The 23893-nt window shown below is 46.0% G+C and overlaps 1 protein-coding gene across 5 annotated transcripts in view; it reads left to right on the forward strand.

Annotated features, from left to right (window-relative positions):
* PCNT (pericentrin) overlaps positions 1 to 23893 on the forward strand; it is a 106610-nt gene that overhangs the window by 64325 nt on the left and 18392 nt on the right. For all 5 annotated transcript variants that reach the window (XM_059921767.1, XM_059921769.1, XM_059921770.1 and 2 more), the window contains 6 exons: positions 9549 to 10430; positions 10859 to 11044; positions 16238 to 16954; positions 17770 to 17866; positions 20475 to 20626; positions 22865 to 23059. In XM_059921767.1, coding sequence (XP_059777750.1) covers positions 9549 to 10430; positions 10859 to 11044; positions 16238 to 16954; positions 17770 to 17866; positions 20475 to 20626; positions 22865 to 23059 — 2229 coding nt within the window. The remainder of the gene's footprint in view (positions 1 to 9548; positions 10431 to 10858; positions 11045 to 16237; positions 16955 to 17769; positions 17867 to 20474; positions 20627 to 22864; positions 23060 to 23893) is intronic.

The raw sequence follows: 23893 nt of genomic DNA on the forward strand, positions 1-23893 counted from the left end.
TTAAATACATGTGATTTCTTCTTTAAATGTTTTAATAGAATGCACAGTGAAACCATCTGGCCCTGCAGGCTACCTAAGTGGTGAGGTTTTTGGTAATGAATTCAGTTTCTTTAATAGGTATAGGGGTGTTTACATTTCTGTTTTATCTTGTGTTAGTTTTCACTGGTTGTGTTTTTCAAGGAGCTTGTCCATTTCATCTAAATTGTCAAATTTCTTGGCATGAAGGAGTTTATAATCTTTCCTTATTAGCCATTAATCTTATTAACCATTTTCTTATTAACTCATCGAATAGCTGGAAGTTATGCCTTGATGACCCTTTTTTCATTCCTGATATTGATGAATTTGTGTTTTCTCTTTTTCCGAGGTCTCTCTAGCCTAAGGGTTTATCAGTTTTACTGGTGTTTTAAAAAAACAGCTTTTGGCTTTACTAGTTTTCTCAATTTTTTTCCTATTTCTTTGATTTCTCTTATTTTCATTATTGGATTCCTTCTACCTCCCTTGGGTTTATTTTACTCTTCTTTTTCTAGCTTCTTTAGGTGAAATCTTAAGTCACTGATTTCATTTATTTATTTATTTAATTTATTTGGCTGCGTCGGTTCTTAGTTGTGGCATGCGGGGTCCTTCACTGTGGTGCGTGGGCTCTTTGTTGCAGTCTGTGGGCTTCTCTCTAGTTGTGGCACATGGACTCCAGAGCGCACAGGCTCAGTAGTTGTGGCATGCGGGCTTAGTTGCCCCGTGGCATGTGGGATCTTAGTTCCCCAACCAGGGATTGAACCCGCATCCCCTGCATTGGAAGGTGGATTCTTAACCACTGAACCACCAGGGAAGTCCTGTCACTGATTTTAGACAGTCCTTATTTTTTTGATAAAACCGTTTCTTATCTGTAAATTTTTCAGGGTATTTAAAAAAAAATTCACACACACTAAAATTCACTTTTTGGGGGATAGGTCTTTGAGTTCTAAAAAATGCATTTAGTCCTGTAATCACCACCACAAACAAGACACGGTACAGCGCCCCACTCAGGAAATCTCCCTGTGCTGCTCCTTTGTGGTCACCAACCCCACGCCCAACCTCTCGCAGCCACTGATCTGCTCTTCAGCTCTACAGGTTGTGCCTTTTGCAGAATGCTATGTCGTCACTTGGCATAATATGTTTGAAATTCATCCATGTTGTTGCGTGTGTCAGTAATTTGTTCCTTTATTTCTGAGTAATACTGTCTACATGTCCCATGGTTTATTCATTCACTCATTGACATATGTTTGGATTGTTTCTAGGTTTTGGCAGTTATGAATTGAGCTACTGTAAACATTCATGTGCAGGTTTTTGTGTGAAAATAAGTTTCCAATTCTTTAGGGTAAATACCTGTGAGTAGAATGGCTGATTCATATGTAAGTATATGTTTAACCTTAAAAGAAACTGCCAAACGGTTTTGCAAAGTTGGCTCTACCATTTTACATTCCCAGCAGCAGCGTTATGAGGGCTCTAGTAACCATGTCCTCATCAGCACTTGGTATGGTCAGTCTTTTTCACTTGTAGCCATTTTAATAGATGTGTAGTGGTATCTCCTTATACTTTTAAGTTGCACTTCCTTAATGACTAATGATCTTGAGCGTCTTTTTATGTGCTTGTTTGCCATCCATATTGTGGTGAAATGTTTGTTCAAATCCTTTGCTACTTTTTTTTATTACTGTTTTTTAATTAAAGTATAGTCGATTTGTAATATTTTGTTAGTTTCAGGTGTACCAGATAGTGATTCAATATTTTTGTAGATTCTACTCCATTTAAAGTTATTACACAATAATAGCTATTATATTTCCCTGTGTCATACAATATATCCTTTTTGCTTATTTATTTTATATAAAGTAGTTTGTGTCTTAATCTCATACCCCTGTCTTGCCCTTCCCCCTTCCCTCTCCCCACTTGTAATCACTAATTTGTTCTCTATATCTGTGAATCTGTTTCTGTCTTGTTATATACATTCGTTTATTTTATTGTTTAGATTCCACAAATCGGTGATAACATACAGTATTTGCCTTTCTCTGTCTGACTTATTTCACTAAGTATAATACCCTCTAGGTCCATCCATGTTGTTGCAAATGGCAGAATTTCATCCTTTTTTATGGCTGAGTAGTATTCCATTGTATATATGTGCCACATCTTCTTTATCCATTCATTTGTTGATGGACACTTAGGTTGCTTCCTTATCTTGGCTATTGTAAATAGTGCTGCTATGAACAGTGGGGTCCGTGTATCTTTTTGAATGAGTGTTTTCATTTTCTTCAGCTATATACCCAGGAGTGGAATTGCTGGATCATATGGTAGTTCTATTTGTAGTTTTTTGAGGAACCTCCTTATTCTTTTACGCAGTGGCCGCACCAATTTACAGTCACGTCAACAGTGTGCTAGGATTCTCACATCCTCTCCAAAATATGTTATTTGTGTGCTTTTTGATGGCAGCCATTCTGACAGGTGTGAGGTAATATCTCATTAAGGTTTTGATTTTCATTTCCCTGATGATTAGTGATGTTGAGCATTTTTTCATGTGCCTGTTGACCATCTGCATTTCCTCTTTGGAAAATTGTATGTTATGGTCTTCTGCCCTTTTTTTTTTTTGGCTGTGCCACATGGCATGCGGGATCTTAGTTCCCTGAGCAGGGATCAAACCCGTGCCCCCTGCAGTGGAAGTGCAGAGTTTTAACCACTGGACCACCAGGGAAGTCCTTCTGCTCATTTTCTAATCAGGTTGTTAGTGTTTTTGATGTTGAGTTGTATGAACGGTTTATATATGTTGGATATTAACCCTTTATTGGTCATAATATTTGTAAATATTTTCTGCCATTCAGTAGGTTGTCTTTTCATTTTGTCGATGGCTTCCTTTGCTGTGCAAAAGCTTTTAAGTTTATTTAGGTCCCATTTGTTTATTCTTGCTTTTGTTTCCTGTGCTTCAGGAGACAGAACCAAGAAAATATTGCTACAATTTATGTCAAAGAGTGTTCTGCCTGTGTTTTCCTCTAGCAGTTTTATGGTTTCCGGTCTTGCATTTAGGTCTTTTTTTTTTTTTTTAATAGTTTTTATGGAGATATATATATATATATATATATATATATATTTTAACTTATTTTTATTTTTGGTTGCGTTGGGTTTCGTTGCTGTGCACGGGCTTTCTCTAGCTGCGGTGAGCGGGGGCTACTCGTTGCCGTGCGCAGGCTTCTCATTGCGGTGGCTTCTCTTGTTGAGGTGCATGGGCTTCAGTAGTTGCAGCACACGGGCTCAGTAGTTGCAGCACATGGGCCCTAGAGCACGTGGGCTTCAGTATTTGCAGTGCGTGGGCTCAGTAGTTGAGGTGTGCAGGCTCTAGGCACGTAGGCTTCAGTAGTTGTGGCTCACGGGCTCTAGAGTGCAGGCTCAGTAGCTGTGGCACATGGGCTTTGTTGCTGCATGGCATGTGGGTTCTTTCCAGACCAGGGATTGAGCCCGTGTCCCCTGCATTGGCAGGTGGATTCTTAACCACTGCAACACCAGGGAAGTCCTGTGCACTTAGGTCTTTAATCCATTTTGAATTTATTTTTGTATATAGTATTAGAGAGTGTTCTAATTTCATTCTTTTACATGTAGCTGTCCCGTTTTCTCAGCACCGCTTATTAAAGAGGCTGTTTTTTCTCCATTGTATATTCTTGCCTCCTTTGTTGTAGATTAATAGACCATAAGGGTGTGGGTTTATTTCTGGGCTCTGTATTCTGTTCCATTGATCTGTGTGTCTGTTTTTGTGCCAATACCATGCTGTTTTGATTACTGTAGCTTCGTAGTGTAGTCTGAATTTAGGGAGCATGGTACCTCCAGCTTTGTTCTTTTTCTCAAAATTTCTTTGGCAATTTGGTGTTTTTTGTGGTGCCATATACATTTTAGGATTATTTGTTCTGGTTCTGTGAAACCTGTCGCGAATATTTTCATAGGGAGTGCATTAAATCTGTAGATTGCTTTAGGTACTATAGACATTTTAACAGTATTCTTCCAATCTCTGAACATGGAATATCTTTCCATTTCTTTGTATTATCTTCAATTTCCTTCATCAGTGTTTTATAGTTTTCAGAGTAGAGGTCTTTCACCTCCTCAGATAAGTTTATTCCTAATATTTTATTCTTTTTCATGTTTTCTTTCTCTTCTGGTACTTCATTATTAATGTATAGAAAAAGCAACAGATTTCTGTATATTAATCTTGTGTCCTTAAACTTTACTGATTTCAGTTTAGTTCTAATAGTTTTTTGTTGGAGACTTTGGGGTTTTCTATATAAAGTATTAACGTCATCTGCAAATAGTGATAGTTTTAGTTTTTCCCTTCCAATTTGGATGCCTTTTGTTTCTTTTTCTTGTCTGATTGCTGTGGCTAGGACTTCTAATACTATGATAAATAGAAGTGGGTACCCACTCTTGTGGGTATTCTTGTCTTTTTCCTGATTTTAGAGGAAAGGCTTTCAACTTTTCACCAATAATATGATGTTAGCTGTGGATTTGTCATAAATGGCCTTTATTATATTGAGATATATTTCCTCTTTACCAACTTAGATGAGAATTTTTATCATGAATGGATGTTGAATTTTGTCACATGCTTTTACTGCATCTAGTGAGACGATCGTGTATTTTTATCCTTCCTTTTGGGAATGTGGTTTATCATATTGGTTGATTTACAGATATGGAATCTTCCTTGCATCCCTGGTATAAATCTCACTTGATCATTGTGTGTGATCCCTTAATGTATTGTTGGATTGGTTTGCTAATATTTTGTTGAGGATTTTTACATCTATATTCATTAGAGATATTGCCATAACTGTCTTTTTTGGTAGTGTCTTGTTTTTGGTTTTGGTATCAGGGTATTGATGACCTCACAGAATAAATTTGGGAGTGTTCCCTCCTCTTCAGTGTTTTGGAATTGTTTGAAAAGGATAGGGATTAGCACTTCCTTACATGTTTGGTACAGTTCCCCTGTGAAGCTGTCCGTTACTGGGCTTCGATTCTTTTGCTAATTTTTTAAAAGTTGGGTTCATTTTCTTATTGTTCAGTTTTGGGAATTCTTTATATCTTCTGAATACTTTTTTGATATATGATCTGCAGATATTTCACCCACTCTGTGGTTTGTCTCTTCACTCTTCAATAGTATGTTCCACAGATCAAGACCTTTTTAGTTTTGATAAAGTTCAGTTTATTAAATTTTTAAATGGGTTATGCTTTTGGAGTTGTATCTAAGAGCTCTTCTCCTAACCCAAGACGACAAAAATATTCTCTTATGTTTTCACTTAGAAATTTCATAGTTTTGCTTTGTATTCAAATCTATGATATACTTTATATTTGGGCACATGGATGTCTAATTTTTCCAGCCCTGTTCAAACACTAATCTTTTTTACATTAAATTGCCTTTACACCATTCACAAAAATCTGTTAACCATATTTGTTTAGATATCTGAACTCTGTTCAGTTATATTGATCTAGGTTTCTCTTTCTTTACTAATATCACACTATTTCTATTTCTATACTTTTACAGTAAGTCTTGAAACCAGGTAATGTAAGTCATCCAACTTTTTCTGTTTACAAATTTGTTTTGGCTATTCTACTTCCTTTAACTTTCCATGTAATTGTAGAAGCAACAAAGTGATAACTGCAAAAATGTCTTGCTGGTATTTTGATTGGGATTGCATTGAATCTATAGATTGATCTGGAGAAAATTAACATCTTAACAATTTTGAGTCTTCCAAACCATGAACATGGTGTAAGTGTCCATTTATTTGTCTTCTTGGATTTCTTTCAGTGATGTGTGGTTTTCAATTTATATATCCTGCATATATTTTGTTAGATTTATATCTCGGTGCTTTATTTTTTGTTGTGCTATCTTAAATGATATGTTCATTTAATTTAAAAAATAGTGTGTTTTATTTAACGTTAAATTCTAATATGGTAGATTATATTGATGAGTTTTCAAATATTGAACCAGCCCTGAATCCCTGGAATAAACCCCACTTGGTCATGGTGTATGGTTCTTTTATATCTGCTGAATTCTATTTACTAGTGTTTTATTAAGAATTTATATATTCATCATGGATATTGGTCTGTAGTTTTCTTGTGATATCTGTCTGATTTTGGTATCAGGGTAATATTGGCCTCACTGAATGAATTGTTCCCTCTTCTGTTCTCTGTAAAAGATTGTTTAGTATTAGTGCTATTTATTATTTAACTCATTACTGATGGGGGGATTTTTGCAGAAACTAACACCTGTGGCCAGCGATTTTTATTTTGGCCAGTCAAAAATAATTCTGTTATTTCAGTAACACTTTGCAGGTTATTACATTCAATAGTTACACCTGATGCACCTGTAAAGTCTCCTAATTTTTGTGAAATGTTGTCTTCAGTCCGCTCTTCTGTAGAAGCAAAGGAGCATTCTCCAGCACCGTGAGTTTCATTTTCACTTTCTGCATTGGAATTAATCACTAAGGTTTTCTGTCTTTTTGTTGATCTAATATTCACATCATCTGAATCAGAACTATATTCTGAAGAATTATCATTTTCTGAGACACTAGTATATATGTCGCTCGGACAATCAGAGAAAGTATCTGCATAAAATTCACCGAAAACTTCCTCTTCACTCAAAATTTCACGAGGGGTCATTTTTGAAAATTTTACATTTATAATATACACAATGTTGGAACAAAAACCTAACAGAGCAAAATGCGAATGATAATGACAATCATAAGTTTTATAATGAACCCTTGATCAGTTTTAAGCTTTAGCAGCTTTGCACAGTGACGTTAATTGTATCACTGTCTAAAAACGTATTGATACGTCTCCAGTCAATAACATTCAGGTAACAAAAGACATATTAATATGTCTCCTGTCAATAATGTGTTAGCTGTTGAGTAACACCATCTGGGCCTGGCAAGTTCTCTTTTTGTGTTTTGTTTTTAAATTACAGATTCAATTTCCTCAATACTTATGGGGTTGTTCAAATTAATATTTTGCACTGGGAGGTTTTGGGCCATTATTTATTGAGGTATTTTTTTGCATCATTCTCTTCTGGAGCTCCAATTACAAATACGCCATACCTTTTACATCGTCCTATGGGTATTGGAAGCTGTGTGCATTTTTTATAATTCTTTTCCTCTGATGGGATAATGTCTGACTCTTCAGACTTTGAACTCTGTCATGTTCAGGATTTTCTCAAGCCCATTGGAGTGATTTTCTAAATTTCAGACATTATTTTTAGTTCTAGAATTTTGGGTGTTTTTTTTTTTTTTTTTTTTTAATAGTTTATGTTCCTCTGCCAAGACTTCCTGTCTTTTTGTTTATCGTGAACATGCTTACCTTTATGTCCTTGAACACAGTTATAACATCTTTGTTTGCTTGTTCCAGCATTTTTGTCATCTCAGTTTTAGTTGTCACTGGTTGTCTTTTTGTGTCAGAGTAGGCCACGTGTTGCTGATTTTTTTTTTTAATAACTTTGATTTGCATACTTGATATTCTGCAAATAATGTTGTGGGAACTCTTGCTTCCCAAAACAGTGAGATTTTTCTTTTAGTGGTAGTCATGTTGGTCGGACTTGAAGTTTGCACTCTGTCTTGCCTGCAGAGATCACGTGAGGTTTGGTTTCCCTTCCCTGCTTCTCTGTCTGTTGTCTTTCTCTCTCCAGAGTCCTGGCAGCCCTGGCTGCCCCAGTTCCCTCTTCTCGGCCTCATCTGGCCGCACTGCCTGACGGCACAGCCTGGAAGATGGAAACTCCCCCGTCTGGTAGCCTTTGCTGCATCAGAATCCCCAGCATGACGTCCTGGGCCTGTAGGCAGGTGGGATGTACCTCTGGGTTTCACGGAGTCGGTCTGCATGCCCATTGTGGAGCTCCGTGGGCCCTCTTTGTGACGCCGTGCTGGTGGTGACTCTCCAGACGTCCACAGAATCCGCTGGCTGAGAGAGAAGCACCCTCTGAGCCTCACTCTTAGTTGCCTGGGGTGTGTGGCACTGTCCCGTGCACTATGCACTGTCCCGTGTCAGAAGGCACCACTCCTCCCACATTCAGGGAGATGTGACACGTGTGTTCTGGCCCTTCTTCTGGGTTCTGCAACTGCAGTTCTGCTCTTCCCTCTCTGGGCTTTGTGAACATCATTGCCCCTCTGCTTCCTCACGTGCTCCAACTGCACTGTATCTTAGAGGACTTATTTTAGATTCTAGTGCCTTACTTTTTAACGCCACTTTCACGTGCTAGCTTTGATATTTTAAGTGTGATGCTTGTGTTGTGACTTTGGCGCTTTAGTTGTGCACACGTTTTCATCTCAGTGTGCTGAGTGCATCAGGCCAAACATATGCAGACAGAGTTACCCCCCGACTCCTCTCAGTCATCTGTGGGTGGGGAGACGTGGGTCTGTGCAGCACACATCGTGGGGCTGGGTAGAGGGTCTTGCCTCACACTGAGAACTTTTCTTTTGCCAACTACATACAGTGGCATTCAGATGTGGTAAGTGTGAGTGTGATGTACAGCTTACGCCATCCAAACCAAAACCAAAAATCAGTTTTCTTGTTTTTGTTTTCGCTATGGGCCAGGTTTGGATTTGTGTTTAAAGTAATGGTTAAATAGTACTAGTGAAACCAAGAATTGTATGAAACTCTTAATTTTTAGGACGTATAAGATGTTACTATAACCAGTTGGTTGAAAATTGTTAACTAGAGCACAGATTGCTTAGAACTTTTTAATTTTTTGGTCACTACTATTGATGTAATCTTAAGAGAATGTAGTTTGGAGCCATATTGACATAGATTTCAATTCTGATTTTCTATTTACTGTCTTTGTGGTCTTGGCAAGATATTTCATATCTAAATTTCAACTGTCCCATCTTTTAAGTAGGAACAATAACATTTCTTACCTTAAAATTGTTGAGAATGAGATTAAACAGCACAAGTAGAACCATCGTTGGACGCCCGGTGTGCTGAGTCCCCGCGTCCCCGCTGTGCACGGCGTGGAAAGTGTGCTGTGTGCTCTGGCTCATTCATGTGCTTCATGACTGCAAACTCCCTCCGCCAGTCTTCTCACTTTTACTCTCGTTCTGGTGTTGGAGTGACACCTAAAATCTAAATACCCCTTTAGGAAAATCAAACAAATCAAAGTTGTTTCAAGGTTAAGAAAATAGACATTGAAAAGGTGGTGAGAACATTCATGTGTAGTGTCATCGACTAGGACGTGGCCAACTTAGAGCTTCCCCTGAATCCTGGCAGCCAAGCGTTGGGGTCTGTCACAGCGATGGGGTGTGGCCTTAATGAAGCACGTGAACGAGCAACAGAGCAGCAACTGCAGATACGAATATTTGACCATTCTGACATACTTGAACTGGCTGGGTGTTCTGGGTGTTCTTCAGATCGTAATGTCATTTGGTGATGTTGTTAGTTACTTCCACAGCTACTTCTGAGTTACGAAGTCTCTCCACTTCTGTAAGAATGAGTTCAGGCCCAGCTCTAAGTGGAAAGGGGAACTTCTGAAGTTGAGGTATGTAATTTGCCTCTGAAATGTGCTTTTTCTTCAGGTTGCGTATAACAGAAGTTCTGAAATTGAAGAGCTGAAATCCATTATTGAGAATTTGCGAGAGAACCAAGAGAGGTTACAGAAGGATAAAGCACAGGAGATTGAACAGCTCCATGAGGTCATCGAGAAACTGCAGAGGGAGCTCCCGCTCGGGGGACCCGCAGCGCCCCAGGCCGGTGACGGCAGAGCCGCCAGCCTGCAGAGCGAGCTGCTGGGCCTCCCGGCCGAAGGAGCCAAGGCCTGCGTGGAGCTGGAGGGCGAGCTGCGTGCCGCCCTCGAGGCCAAGGAGGCCCTGAGCCGGCTGCTGGCCGAGCAGGAGCGCGGGCACGGCCAGGCCCTCGAGGCCCTCCAGCAGCGCCTGCAGGCCGCAGAGGAGGTGGCCGTGCGGCAGCTGGCCGCGTCGGGGCCCCGCGCCGCCCTCAGGGAGGCCGAGGTCCAGGCCCTGGCCTCACAGATCCGCGAGTTCGAAGCTGCCCTGCGGGCCAAGGAAGCGAAGATCGCAGAGAGAGAGTTAGAAATCGACGCTCTGCACCGGCAGAAGTCAGCCCACTCTGCCGAGCTGGAGGCCATCCTGGCGGCCGTGGCCCGCTTCCGCTGCGCCCTAGAGCAGCAGCTCCTGGCGGCCTCTGGGGAGCCCCCCGAGCTGCAGCGGCTCCGGGCGCAGTGTGTCCGCCTCGGCTGCCAGCTGCAGGCGCTCAACCAGCGCTTCCTGAGGTGCCAGAAGGAGCCGGACGAGCGGCGGGCGCGCGGGGCCCACGTGGCCGGCAGCTCCCGGGGGCGGGTGTCCCGGGGTGAAGAGGCCTCCTGCCACGAAGAGGTGGAACAGGATGTGTGTGGCAGGTGGCTGGCTGAGGCCCCCCATGGCCATGGTGGGAACCCACAGGTGGGCTCCTTCTTCGTCAGGACACAGGTGGTGCAGCCTCTGTGTGCAGAGAGCTGGGTGCACGTGGGGAGCCGGGGTGTGTCCGGGGAGCTGGGGGTGCAGGTGGGGATCTGGGGTGTGTCTGGGGAGCTGGTGGTGCAGGTGGGAAGCTGGGGGGCAGCTGTGCTGTGCTCCACGTCTGCTGGGGCCGTGCTTTGCGGGGTTGCCCCAGCTCCAGCATGTCTTGACCTGCTGTGTGCACCTCTGGTCTCCTGCTCCGCGTGTGCGCTTCTGGTCCTGAGCTGTGGGCTCTCCCTCGGGGCCTGCTGGCTGGTGCTCCGGCTGCAGAGCTCCTGGGACTCTGAGGTAGCCTCACTGCACTTGTGACTTTGTGATGCCTTCGGCTGTGTGCTCATAAGCATTGTCCTTGTTTTCTCTGCTCATCACAGAGCCCTGTTAAGGAGGATCCGCAGCTGGCCAAAGCCCTGCCGACGTTGACCCGCGCAGATCTCAGCCAGCAGGACAGCGTGATGTCGGTGCTTGCGGTCTGCCAGCGGCAACTGGAGTCTGAGCTGCTCTTAGTGAAAAAGGAAATGTGCCTGCCTGCAGAGAATGGAGTGTCAGGAGCAGCGAAGGTGCCTGGGCACGTTCGGGGGTTGGGGGTGGGGCACAGGACACGGCAGCTGGTCGCAGGCAGAGACCCCCTCGGCGTCTTTGCTGCGCCGGCACAGGTTACGTGCACTGCAGACAGGGGCACCTTCTCCAAGTCCGTCACTCTTGGCGGTGCTGCTCAGATCCGTTCTGAAATTTCCCGCATGTTTGATTTAAGCACGCATTTCCCATGGTCTAATCAGCTTGTGAAAAGTGAGCAGTCAGTTACTTTTTCCTCATAGTTGATACCAGTAGGATTTAACTGGGCTCCAGGGCTTGTGTCTGGATTTTCCGTGTGAGGACAGTTGCCCACAGCTGTGCTGCCTCCACAACCTTCATCACTTGCAAAGGCTTCACATGTATTGCTTGAACCTCAGGTGTTTTCCCTACCTGTGTTCACTTGTCCTCCCAGCAAAGAAGAGCAGAGTAACCTATGATTCAGCAGTTTTACATTCGGCTCACCAGGACAGAAGCTACAAGAAGCTGCCTTTTCTTTCCCAGGCAGGGAGGGTGCGGGTCGGCAGCATCACGTTGGTGCAGAGCTGAGATGTTTGAGAACCAAAAGTGGGCTTGGTTCTGAAGCCTGCTCAGGCGCGGGCTCTCATGAGCCAGTCACCCTGCTGGTGTGGACGTTGCACACTTCGCTAGGTGTTCCAGCCCCTCACCTCCTGGGAGCGCTCCTGGGATGTGCCACGAGCCATGTGCACCATGTTGGAAATTGGAAGATTCTGAATCCCACAGCACACAGGATTCTGGGCCTGGGTCTGCAGTTTTGATAGAGGAAGCCTGCATCTGATGTTATGTGTTTATCAGATGCCCTCAGAAAATACATTCTGTTTGGAGAGAACCTTCACCTACTCTGTGTAGCAAACTTGTCTCAGCATCCTTGTGATAAGGACATTTCTTTAAATTCTTAAAAGAGAGCTCGGCCCTGGGATATCCTGAGCTGGTCGCCAAATTTTTAGGAGTTATACACTGACAAGGAAATTCCAAATTCATTCCATAAATTACAATTTTGTGTTTTCCAATGTTTGCATATAGAACCTTCCAGGCCTTTTTTCCTTAAAAAACCCAAAAAAGAAACTTAACATCCTCAATAAATTGTCACAGAAATAGGTTATAACAGTTGCCTTTTTTTGTGTTGTGTGTGGCAATATACATACACAATTTACATCTTAATCATTTTTAAACGTATAGTTCAGTGGTATTAAATACGTTTATAATGTTGTGTGACCGTGCATCTCCATAGCTCTTTTCATCGTGTAAAACTGAAACTACCCATTTAAACAATGACTCCCATTTCCTCCTTCCCCCAGGCCCTGGCAACCACTGTTATGCTTTCTGTTTCCGTATATTTCTGAGATACTCTAAGTGTTTACATAAGTGGAATCACACAGTATTTGTTTTTTTGTGTCTGACTTATGTCACTCAGCATAATGTCATCAAGGTTCATCTGTGTCATAGCAGGTATCAGAATTTCCTTCCTTTTTAAGGCTGAATAATATTCCATTGTATGTATACACCACAGTATGCTTATCCATTCATCTGTCGATGGACACTTGGTTTGCTTCCACGTTTTTTTTTTTTAATAAATAAATACATTTATTTATTTATTTATTTATTTATTTATTTATTTTTTCGGCTGTGTTGGGTCTTCGTTGCTGCATGCGGGCTTTCTCTAGTTGTGGCAAGCGGGGGCTACTCTTCGTTGCGGTGTGTGGGCTTCTCATTGCGGTGGCTTCTCTTGTTGCAGAGCACGGGCTCTAGGGCGTGCGGGCTTCAGTAGTTGTGGCATGCGGGCTCAGGAGTTGTGGTGCACGGGCTTAGTTGCTCCGCGGCATGTGGGATCTTCCCAGAACAGGGCTTGAACCTGTGTCCGCTGCATTGGCAGGCGGATTCTTAACCAGTGAGCCACCAGGGAAGTCCTGCTTCCACGTTTTAACTGTTGTGAATAGTGGTGTTATGAACATGGATGTGCAGATATCTCTTTGAAACCTTGCTTTCGGTTCTTCTAGGTATATACCCAGAACTAGAGTTGCTGGATCTTATGGTAATTCTACTTCTAATTTTTTGATGAACTGCTGTAGTGTTTTCCACGGTGGCTGTACCATTTTACATTCCCATCAAAAGTGTACAAGAGTTCCAAGTTCTCCACATCCTCACCAATATTTATTACTTTCTGGGTTTTTTTTTTTTTTTTTGATAGTATTCATCCTAATGGGTGTGAGGTTTATCTAATTGTAGTTTTGATTTGCATTTCTCAAATGACTAGTGATAGTGGATATCTTTTCATGTATATGTTCTTCGGAGAGATGTCTGTTCAAGTCCTTTGGCAAATTTTGAATCAGATTGTATGTTATTTTGATTGAGTTTTAGAAGTTCTTTATATATTTCTGGGTACATTAATCCCTTATTAGGTGTATGATTGGCAAATATTTTTTCCCATTTTGTGGGTTGCATTTTTACTCTGTGGATAGTGTCTTTTTTTCTCCGGCTGTGTTGGGTCTCTGTTGATGGGCATGGGCCTTCTCTAGTTACAGCGAGCGGGGGCTGTACTTCGTTGTGGTGAGCCAGCTTCTCATTGCGGTGGCTTCTCTTGTTGTGGAGCACGGGCTCTAGCTACACAGGCTTCAGTAGTTGTGGCTCATGGGCTCTAGAGCGGAGGCTCAGTAGTTGTGGTGCACGGGCTTAGTTGCTCCGTGACATGTGGGATCTTCCCGGACCAGCGCTTGAACCCGTGTCCCCTGCATTGGCAGGTGGATTCTTAACCGCTGCGCCACCAGGGAAGCCCCTCTTCTCTTGTGTTTAATTGATTTTTTTAAATGGTGAAATGTTTAAATTCCTTTCTCACTTCTCTTTGTGTATATTCTTTTGCTATTTTCACATTTAGCATCCTAACATAAAGCACTCTGACTTGAATTTATACCAGCCTAAGTTTAATAACACATAAAACTCTGTTCCTTTGTAGCTCCATCCCCATTCCTTTTGGTTTTTGATGTAACAAAAAGCCATCTTTATACTTATGTGCCTTTAAACATAAACTAATAATTCCTTTAAATACATTAATGTTTTAAATTATGTAGAAAACAACGCGTGGAGTTACAAACTAAAGTTACACTAATACTAACTTTTAGACCAATAACTTAGGAATATGTATATTAGTCTTTTAGTTCATGATGAAAACAAAAAGCGCAGTTATAAACCATTGTTACAATAACGTTAGCTTTTATAACTGCCCATGTATTTACCTTTATTAAGATCTTTATTTCTCCATACAGCTTTGAATTACTGTCTAGGGTTCTTTCATTTCCCCTGCCGGACTCTCTTGAATGTTTCTTACAGGGCAGGTTTTAGTGGTAACAAGATCCCTCAACTTCTGTTTATCTGGGAATGTCTTAATTTCTAACCTACTGTTGATGGAGCTTTGCTGGATTTAGGATTCTTAGTTGACAGTTCTTTTTCTTTTGACTATATTGACCTACTGTCCTCTGGCCTCCAAAGTTTCTGGTGGAGAAATCTGTTGATAAGCTTATCGAGGATCCTTTGTATGTGATAAGTCACTTCTCTCTTGCTGTTTTCAAGATTTTCTCATTTTTTGGCTTTGTGTAAGTTTGATTATTATGTGTCTTTGATGTGGGTCTATTTGAGTTCATCTTACTTGGAGTTCGTTGAGTTTCCTGGGTATTTATGTTCATATCTTTCATCAAGTTTGGAAAGTTTTCATTCATTATGTCCCCATATATTCTCTTTGCTTCCTTCTCTCTCCCTTCTTTTGGGACTCCCATTATGTGTATGTTGGTTTGTTCAGTGGTATCCCACAGTTACCTGATGCTCCACTTACTTTTCTCAATCTTTTTTTTCTTTTCCCCAGACTTGATAATTTCCATTGTTCTGTCTTCGCATCCACTAAATCTTTCTTCTGCCTTCTCAGATCTACCTTTGAATCCCTTTAGTGAGTTTTTAATTTCAGTTATACTTTTTAATTCCAGAATTTCATTTCTTTTTCTTTATTGATATTTCTATTTTGTTCATGCTTTTTTTTTTTTTTTTTTTTACTTCACATTTTCCTTAGTTCTGTGAGCATCTTTAAGAAGGTTGTGTTAAAGTCTTTGTCTAGTAGATCCATCATCAGGTCTTTTTCAGGGATGGTTTCTGTTGACTTACTTTTTTCCTATGCCTAGGCCATACTTCCCTGTTTGTGATTTTTGTTGTTGTTGTTGAACACTGAATATTTTTAATCTATTAACGTGGTAAATCTAGAAATCAGACTCTCCCTCTTTCTCAGTATTTGCTTTTTTGTTGTTTTTGTTACTGTTTTTTTTTTTTTTTGGTTGATGTCTCTGTGCTAAGGATCAGCTTGAGATGTAAACTTAAGTTCTTAGATCTTTTCTGAGCCTTTGCCTTTACCCAGGCACACGCAGTCACTTTAGAATTTCCTCTGTATATGCAGTTGTTTTTGAATGTCCTAGTTTTAAATTTTTCCCCAAAGGGAAAAAGAGAAAAATGCAGTGGTGGGGAAAAAGGCACACCAATGCTTTAAATCCCCGGAAGTCACTTCAGCCAGAAGGGCAGGGGCTGGAACAGTTGGGGGCAGGTGCAGCAGCCGTGGCCTCCTGCCTCTCTGCCTACTCCTCTGTGATCAGAAGCATTATTCAGAACAGATTCCCAGTTTTTGGAGGATAGGGTCCTTTTTGCCCACCCTAGGTCCTGCAGAATGCTGCAGGGACACATGCACAGCTGCCTGCTGGGCCCTGGGGTGGGGAATGGGTAGCTGTTCCCGTGCTAAGAGCTGAGAGCAGTTTAACCCTCCAAACCTTCCCCTGGAAGTTGCAAGCCTTCAACAGTCTGCAGACTTCCAGAATGGTTACATCAGGCACATTCTGCCTGTGCAGTAGTTGTCCAGGTGGGACAGGGGTTCCCAGTGCTGCCTGTTCTGCCATCTTTCCAGGAGCCTCTTCAACAGTTGCCTTTTAGGCAATGAGCTTTAAGCCTTGAGTCTGTCTTTCATAGGATTTTTTAAAACTTGAAATCTTAAAAGAGTCTAGAGGGACAAAGGGCTCATCGTGGAATCTCATCCTTAATTGTTCAGACAGTCTCTGAAATTGGCTCGTAAATAACAAACGTGACAACATGTAATTCACTTATTTTACTGTATGCATGTTCTTTTGTACCTGTAGGATAAGGAAAAACTACTGGAAGATTGTCAGCTGCGGAAAGTTGATCTCGTAGATCAGGTGAAACAACTTCAAGAAAAACTGAACCATCTGGTACATTGCATGAGCTTCCAAAACGTCAGGACAGAGGACTTTAAATTTCAACAGGCATTGGAATCTCCACATGTTTTAGAAAATAATGCGAGTGATAGTTCCAGTAACAGTGAAGAAACTGACAGATCATCTCCTGTTGATGCATTTAATGTCACATGGGATCTAGTTGACATTACTGGAAATCAGGATTCGTTGATACGAAACGAGGTGCCAGATACTCCCACAGGAGAGCAGGTTGCTTTGCAAGACAGGTCACTCTGCTCACAGGGGAGCTTGTACGGGTGCTCCCGTGACCTCTCCCACACCCAGGGGACCAAGCCCTTGAAGAACGTGCTCAGGACGATGGACCTGTCCTCCTGGAGCTCCCCCGAGGTCGTCAGGAAGGACTCAATCTCTGAGCACCCCCCCAGCCTGCCCCTCACACCCTGCTCAGATGCCCTGAGCCAGCGCAGCCTGGACACCTCCCTGTGGGACGGGACGAGCACCCAGCTGCTCCAGGCTGACCGGATGGGGCTGCTGTGTTACCCGGGCGAGTCAGCGGCAGGAACGGCCCCTAAGTGGGCGGGGTCTCCATTAGCTGCAGACGGGGCCCCCTCCACCGACCACCATGCTCAGCGGGTGCCTGTGGTAAGTGGTCTCCCTGGGTGCTGTCCTGGTTTGGGTCCATGGGATGCCCAAGGCCCCAGTGTGTTCCCACTGGGTTGTGTCTACGTGGACGGCAGGGTCACAGCTGCAGTCATTGTTGGCTCACCTCCTGTTGTGGCCTGTTGGCCAGGCCTGGGTGAGCAGTCCCCTGGTCAGCAAGTGTAGGGACAGTCAGCGTTCTGCAGGGTGGACCCAAGTCTACTGTCATAGGAACATTCAGAGCACTTTGGTTGTTTTTAAAAATACATGAAATGCATTACTCTTACTCAGAAATTCACCGCAGGCCTAAGTTTGCTAACTCACACTGGCTTTGGGAAGTATAATCATAAACCTATCTTCATGTGTGGTCTGCATATGGGTTCTTTGTCTGGAAGATGTTTTTTAGATTTATTTTCAGTTCTATATCATGTTTAACAGGTTCTACATATAATGTTAATTTCAAGAACACTTCAATATATTATTTTGGGGTTAGATTATATTTTATCTAACATAATTTTGAGATTTTGTGTATCTTAGATTAGATAAAATGAAAAATAAATTACGGGATATGTGTAATTTAAGGTACCCATATACGACCTCATCATATCCATGTGCTTCCATTTCATATCCATATGCTACTACATCATGCAAAATTTTGAAAGTGTATGGCCTCGTGTCTACAAGCTGTGAACACTTTGAATTCTGTGTGGGAAGATGATAAATTCAGGACTTAGCAAGTTTTCCATCTGGCAAGTTCAGTTCCATGATATAACACGTTATCATTTTATGACCATTTAAACATCTACCTATTTGAACAGGAGAAAGATGTTGAAGATTTTATCATAACGTCTCTTGATTCTCAAGAAAAGTCAAGATCACCTCCTCTTGGGTTAGAAGGAAAAAGCGATGGAAAAAGTGAGTCAGTCACAAACTTTATTTTTACAGCTTCAGAGTGTAGAGCAGTGCAGAGTCCCTGCGCACCCCTCGCACGTCCCGTGTTAACGCGCCGTGTTGCTTGCGCACACTCTGCCTCTCTCTCTCTCTGCGTCTCTGTCTCCCTCTGGGTTTGTGCTCTGTTACTTGAGGACCTGATGTCGTTTTACTCCTGAGAAGGTCCCTGTGTATTTCCTGGAGTCCAGTCCACGCCAGGACATCCGCCCTGACCCCGGGCAGCGTCGCGTCCGCACGCCTCACTGAGATTTCGTCCCGTTAGTGCGCTTTACAGGAACAAGCAGTGGCTGCCACCGTGCATCCAGATGTGCTTTGCAGGCCGGGGGCCTGGCGCAGTGCTCGGGCCTGGACCCCACGAGGGCTGGCTCTTCATGCTCGCGGCAGGTTCGTCGGCCTGTGTGCACCTCGTGGGACACCGTGAGCGCCCTGGCGGTGCCGTGCTCTTCATGGGGGTCAGTTTGGACTCTGCAGTTGTGCTGCCAGGTTTCATCCTGTTCCTTCTGAATGGCCGATGTCCTGGGTAGGTTTTTGAGACCCTGGGACCTTCTCTCCTCAAGCTCGGACCCACTTAGCCTCCACTGATGGTTCTTGGTGGTCTTGCTTGGATCCTTGTCACTATGATGGCTGCCACACCGGGACTTTCTAACCTTATACTTTCTTCTATAATTGTTAGATTTTTACAAGTCAGTCACCTCAAGGTGTTGTGACTTTTGAAAAAAGTCACCATTGGCTCATTGGGTGCTTTTGAGGACAAGGCAACAGTGAAGTCCAGTTCACTGGGCATGTTGGCATTTGCGGAATGGGGCCAACAGCTTTCCAGCTGGTGCTCTCACTTCTTCCCAGCAGTAGCCACGTGATGTAACAATTTGAGCAGTTCTGTGAGGTGCGTCCCACGAGCAGCCTCTCGTCCAGTTTCCCTGCTTAGAGTCGCCGTTCCCTGAGGATATCATGTTCAACTTTCAGAAGTTTGCTCTAGTATTTATTTATGCAGCAAACCCCACACACCTCCCTTCCCATCTCCCTAAAATGGCCCCACCTGCACTTTCTGCCCCATCACTGCTGAGTGTCTGCATTTCGAGGACGCGTGTTTGAGCGCAGGTATGCGCTGCCCATGACGGCCTTCCCCGCGTCCTGAACGTGGTCCTTGCTTTCCGGGTTGGACCCCCTACAAGTTTCTGGAGACGAAGCGTGTGCGGGGTACTTTTTGTGTGAGCATTGACGTCTTCCTGTTGTCGGCATCTTGGGCTTGGGCTTGGCCCTGGGTGGGGAGATGGGTTCCTTCAGAGCGTGGAGCCCGCCATCCTGGACCCAGGTGTCATGAGAGCAGTGCGTGGTCCCCTGGAGCACATCCTCCCACCCCGAGAACTCTGCTTAGTCCTTTGGTCATTTCCCCCACGGTTTTCTCGTCTGTCTTGTTAATTCTTATTGATCACATGTTGGACCTCCTGTACTAATTTTCTCATTTTCTCTTTTTCCATGTTTGTATTCTTGTTCTCATTTCTAAGAGATTTTTCAGAGCTTTACTTCTTAAGCTTTGTATTGACTGTTTTTGTTTTTGCTGTTTTAGTTTCTGACACTCCTTTTTCCTAACGCTAACCCTTGTTTCCTGAATGATACTCCCTTTCTTATTTCTCTGGGGATGCTCTAATTTTTCTGATGTTTTCTTCTGTTTGCTGCCTTTACTCTGTTTCTTCCACACTTTCTCTGAGTCTCTGTTTCTCTCTGTCTTTTGTGTTTGAATGTTCCCTGGCACGTTTGAGAAGGTAGACTTCTGAGAGGGCAGTCGTGAACGGCTCACTGGATGGCAGCTCTGTGCTCAGAGGGGCCTTGCCGGTGGCTCCACGAGATCCACCTGCCCTCCCCGAGCTGTATGCTGGTGGGGACGGTGGGCTCTGCTTTTCCACCGGGTGCCTCCTTCCGTTTTCCAGAGTGTGTGCTTCCAAGTCTTCCTGGACTGACCACAGTTCAAGGCTCAGGAACAGCTCAGGGAGCTGCGTGCTTCCGAGAGGTTATGAGTTCTATTTTGAGGCCTCTCCCATCAGACAGAGGCTCCTGGAGTCTCAAATTTGAGACTTATTTGAGGGCTCCCCAGCCGGGCTGCCCGGTCCAGGCTTTTCTCCACCCACCCCCAGATCAGGCGTCCCCCGCCCCGCGAGATGCCGCTGCTCGTCCGGGCGCTTCGGGCCTGTCCTCCCGCTCAGCCTCCTCCTCGTGTCCCGCTGCCTCTCTCGTCCGTCCTCCGAGGCGCTCGGCACAGTTGCCGATTTGCCCCGTCTTTTGGGGGTGAGGAAACACACATTGCATCTGTGAAAATGAGCTGAGCTGCCCGGAGGGTTTATGTTCAAATCACGGACATTAACACGCTAAACGTGCAAAATGTATGTTTTCTTACTTAATGTGTGTAGCTCTCATCTTACGTTTTTATGAAACATTTTTACTGTCTGGGGGTGTCCATCGATGTTTCCTTTGGTGAGAGGAGCCTGGCCGTGGCTCTCCCGGTGCTTCGGGGCCGTCCCTGAGGATCGCCACCAGAGTCGCGGGTCTAGGCCCTGACTCTGCGGTGTGTTTCTAGGTGATGGCGCGGGGTTTGGAGAGACACTAAGCCAAGGCTCGGGAAGACCGGGAGCGCCCACTGCTGGTCCCGCAGCACCTCTCAGCCCCCGGGGTTTCCGACGGCCGCTGGGCGCCATGAAGGAGAAAGAAGTCCATCCGAAGCAAGTGAAGGTACTGGTCGGCGGGGAGCAGGGGAGGGGGCTCGAGGGGCCTCCCCTCTGGCCCGTCCGCAGCTGCGCTGGCCTCAGCCCTGCTACGAGTTTGTGTCTTGCGTAGCGGCTCAAAGGGAGGAGATGCACCGCTGTGGCAGGACCACAGGGACGGTGTCCCAGGTGGGGCCTGGCCACGCTCGGGGGCCGCGGGCGCTGTGCCCGGGGCGGCTCCTCCTGCAGCACCTGTCACAGCACAGCGCCCAGAGGGCCTGCACGGCGTGGCGCTGTCCTGAGTCGCAAGGCGAAACTAGATTGGTCTTCCTGAGTGTCGTTCAGGTGCCAGACCTCGTGACCCTGTTTTGGGAAGCAGTTGTGGTTTTTGCTTGTCTGGCTTTGGAGGCTTTCCCAAGACGCTTTGAGGGTTCTCTTATTCAGATAGTAAGTGTTCCCAATGGAAATGATTTTGATGTTAAGTAAAATCTTCTCTGAAATTGTATTTGAAATGAAACTGGTTTTATTCCTTTAAGAATTGAAATTGGAGCAGTGTCTTCTAGCTGTTTTTTCTTTTTTTGCATTCCTCAATTTTTTATATGACATAAATACTAGAATTCCTGATTTTTAAGGAAAAAGTTTGGTTGTTAATGACAGTGTTTCATGCTTAGGCTTTGACGTTTAATACTTGATACTTAGTTATTAAAAAAGAAAAGAAAGAGACCCAGCAGAGGCCCTGGAGCCTTTTCCAGAAGTGCTGAGGCGGCAGGAGAGAAAGTCAGGAGCGGCCACCCCGCAGCAGCCTGTTGGGTCAGTCAGCCCGGCTTCTGTGTTCCCTGCCGGCCCCTCCGCTGCACCATCCTCAGTGGGGCTCGTGGGCCACTCGCCGCGGGGCCGAGTCTCAGGAGCCTCGTGCGGTCGCGGCTCTGGCCGCCCTGAGGCCGGCGACGCTGGTGAAGGTCCGTCACGCCGGGAAGCGCATGTCAGCTGGGCAGACGGGCCCCGCGGGGCGGCTGGTTCACATGCGGCTGCGAGACTGCAGGCCGAGGCCCCCTGCGACTCCGCAGTCCTCAGGGCAGAGGCTCTGGGATCTCACGGCCTGACTGTGCCCGTGGCCCGGGGGCCGCTCCACGTCCGTCCTCCTGGCCGCCGTGCGCCCGTTTGGTGAGGGCGGAGGACCTCGCTTGTCACAGCTGTTCTTTTCCAGAGGTGTTTTTCAGAACACCTTTTTTGTCCTTCTGTGACCCAGGAGGAGGTGTTTACGGCCTGCGGCCCCGTCCACTCTACAGCCTCCCCGCCTAACCACCCCTCCTTCCCCGGGGCTGTGATTTGCCTCCGTTCTGTATCCCATACGTTGTTTTTCAAGTGAAATTGTTGTAGAGTGTTCAAGATGGCCGCTTGTAAACAGAGTTTACAGTTTGGTGTCTAGCACTTTCATGTTACTGTTTCACGTCTTTGGTCACGTCATTAGAATTAGAGGAAGACCTGTTTCTAGTTAAGTAACTAGTCATTCTTTGGCATAGGCCTCTTCGTTGCTACTTTTATGCTTCCCTAACGTGCCCCTTGCGGGAACCTGTGTTGACACGCGGTGTGAGGACGGTCACAGTCACTTGCGCTCTGCGTTGGCCGTAGCACTAGCCGTCCAGAAGGGTGGCCCTGGGCAGGGTGCGCCTTCCTCTCTCAGCCTCTGTGGGCAGCACAGACGGCCAGCATGCACGTCCCAGGTGCCATGTCCCATCACTCTGTAACTACTCCTCCACATCCTGGTGGTGTGGAAGACCCCTTCCTGTGCTCACATACTCTGGGCTCCCCCGGGGGCGTGAGAGGGCTGCACTGGCCAGTAGCTGGCCTGGTACCATCTGCAGGTGCCTTTCCCCCGAGGTGTCCCTGTGCGGCTCTCGGGTCTCCCTCCTGCTGGGGAGCTGTGGTCCCGGGTGGGCCAGGGAGGTGCCTGGCATCTTGCTGACTTGGCTGTGGATTTCCCTGAACTGAGCAGCTACTGTGAGGGAGCAGGCGGGATAGCTGGATTGTGGGGCCTTTGTTGGAGCAGCTCACACAGAAATTCACTCGTTCAAAACCGGTTTACTTGTCTGTGACAGCTACGGGGAGGAAAGTTTGAGAACCTCACGGTCAGAGCAGCAACTCTGGTCTCTGGTGCAAAGGCCGTGGGGGCGGCCTGGTGAGCCTTGGCGAGTGACAGTGGGGCAGTGACGGTGACAGGTTTCAAGCTGCTTCTCCTTCTTTCTGAAATGTTTGTCCGTTTCAGGCTTTGCTGCAGATGGTGTGTGACGAGAGCCACCACATCCTGGCCCTGTCCGAATACCGTGGACCCCCGAGCATCCTGAGCAGGGGCGAGCCCAGCACCCGCCTCGAGTGCCTCACGATGGGGGGCCAGGGCCTGCTGGAGGCAGCACCAGCTCCCAGGGAGCATGCCACCCCAGGACCCCCGAAGGGGGAGAAGGTACAGGCCTTCTAGATACAGAGGAGAAGCAGTGGGCACGAACCTGGTTGAGGGCTTTTCTTGGCCCCAGAAGTGGGAGTAGAGGAGCAAGAGGCGGGTCAGCGGCAGGCAGGGAGGCCATGCCTGGTCAGCCACCCTCCCACTCGCATTCCCTGGGCTCCAGCCTCCAGGAGAGGCTGCGGGGAAGGGGCCGGCTGCAGCCCTGCAGGGAGGCTCTTGATGGAGAGATGGGTATGGGGGCCGGGCCGAGGGGCAACATGGAGGTGAGGGCCAGATGCGGAACCGTGTGCAAGGAAGCCAGCCGGCCATGGAGTGTGGACGGAGCAGTGGGCAGACCCCCAACTTTAAGGGAAGGGGGCAGGTGGGCCCAAGCAGGTGCCAGAGGGCAGCCAACCGGTGCATGGCCCGTATAGACACCCCCCCCCCCCCCCCCCGCGTGGATACTAACCCTAACCCCACCCCTACACACACACGCGCACGCCCCCGCCCCTGCACACACACACGCCCCCACCCCTGCTCACACACACGCTCACGCCCCTGCACACACACACGCTCATGCCCCTGCACACACACGCATGCCCCCGCCTGCACACATACACATGCACACACACACGCCCCCACCCCTGCACACGCTCACGCCCCTGCACACACACGCACGCCCCCGACCCTGCACACACATGTGCACGCCCCCCACGTCTGCACACATACACGCACACACACACATGCACACACCTGCACACATGCGCACATGCCCCCCGCCCCTGCACACACATGCACACGCCCCCCACGCCTGCACACACACGCACACGCCCCCCGCCCCTGCGCACACACACG

The sequence above is a fragment of the Balaenoptera ricei genome, chromosome 4 (assembly GCF_028023285.1).
Source record: "Balaenoptera ricei isolate mBalRic1 chromosome 4, mBalRic1.hap2, whole genome shotgun sequence".
Lineage (NCBI taxonomy): Eukaryota > Metazoa > Chordata > Mammalia > Artiodactyla > Balaenopteridae > Balaenoptera > Balaenoptera ricei.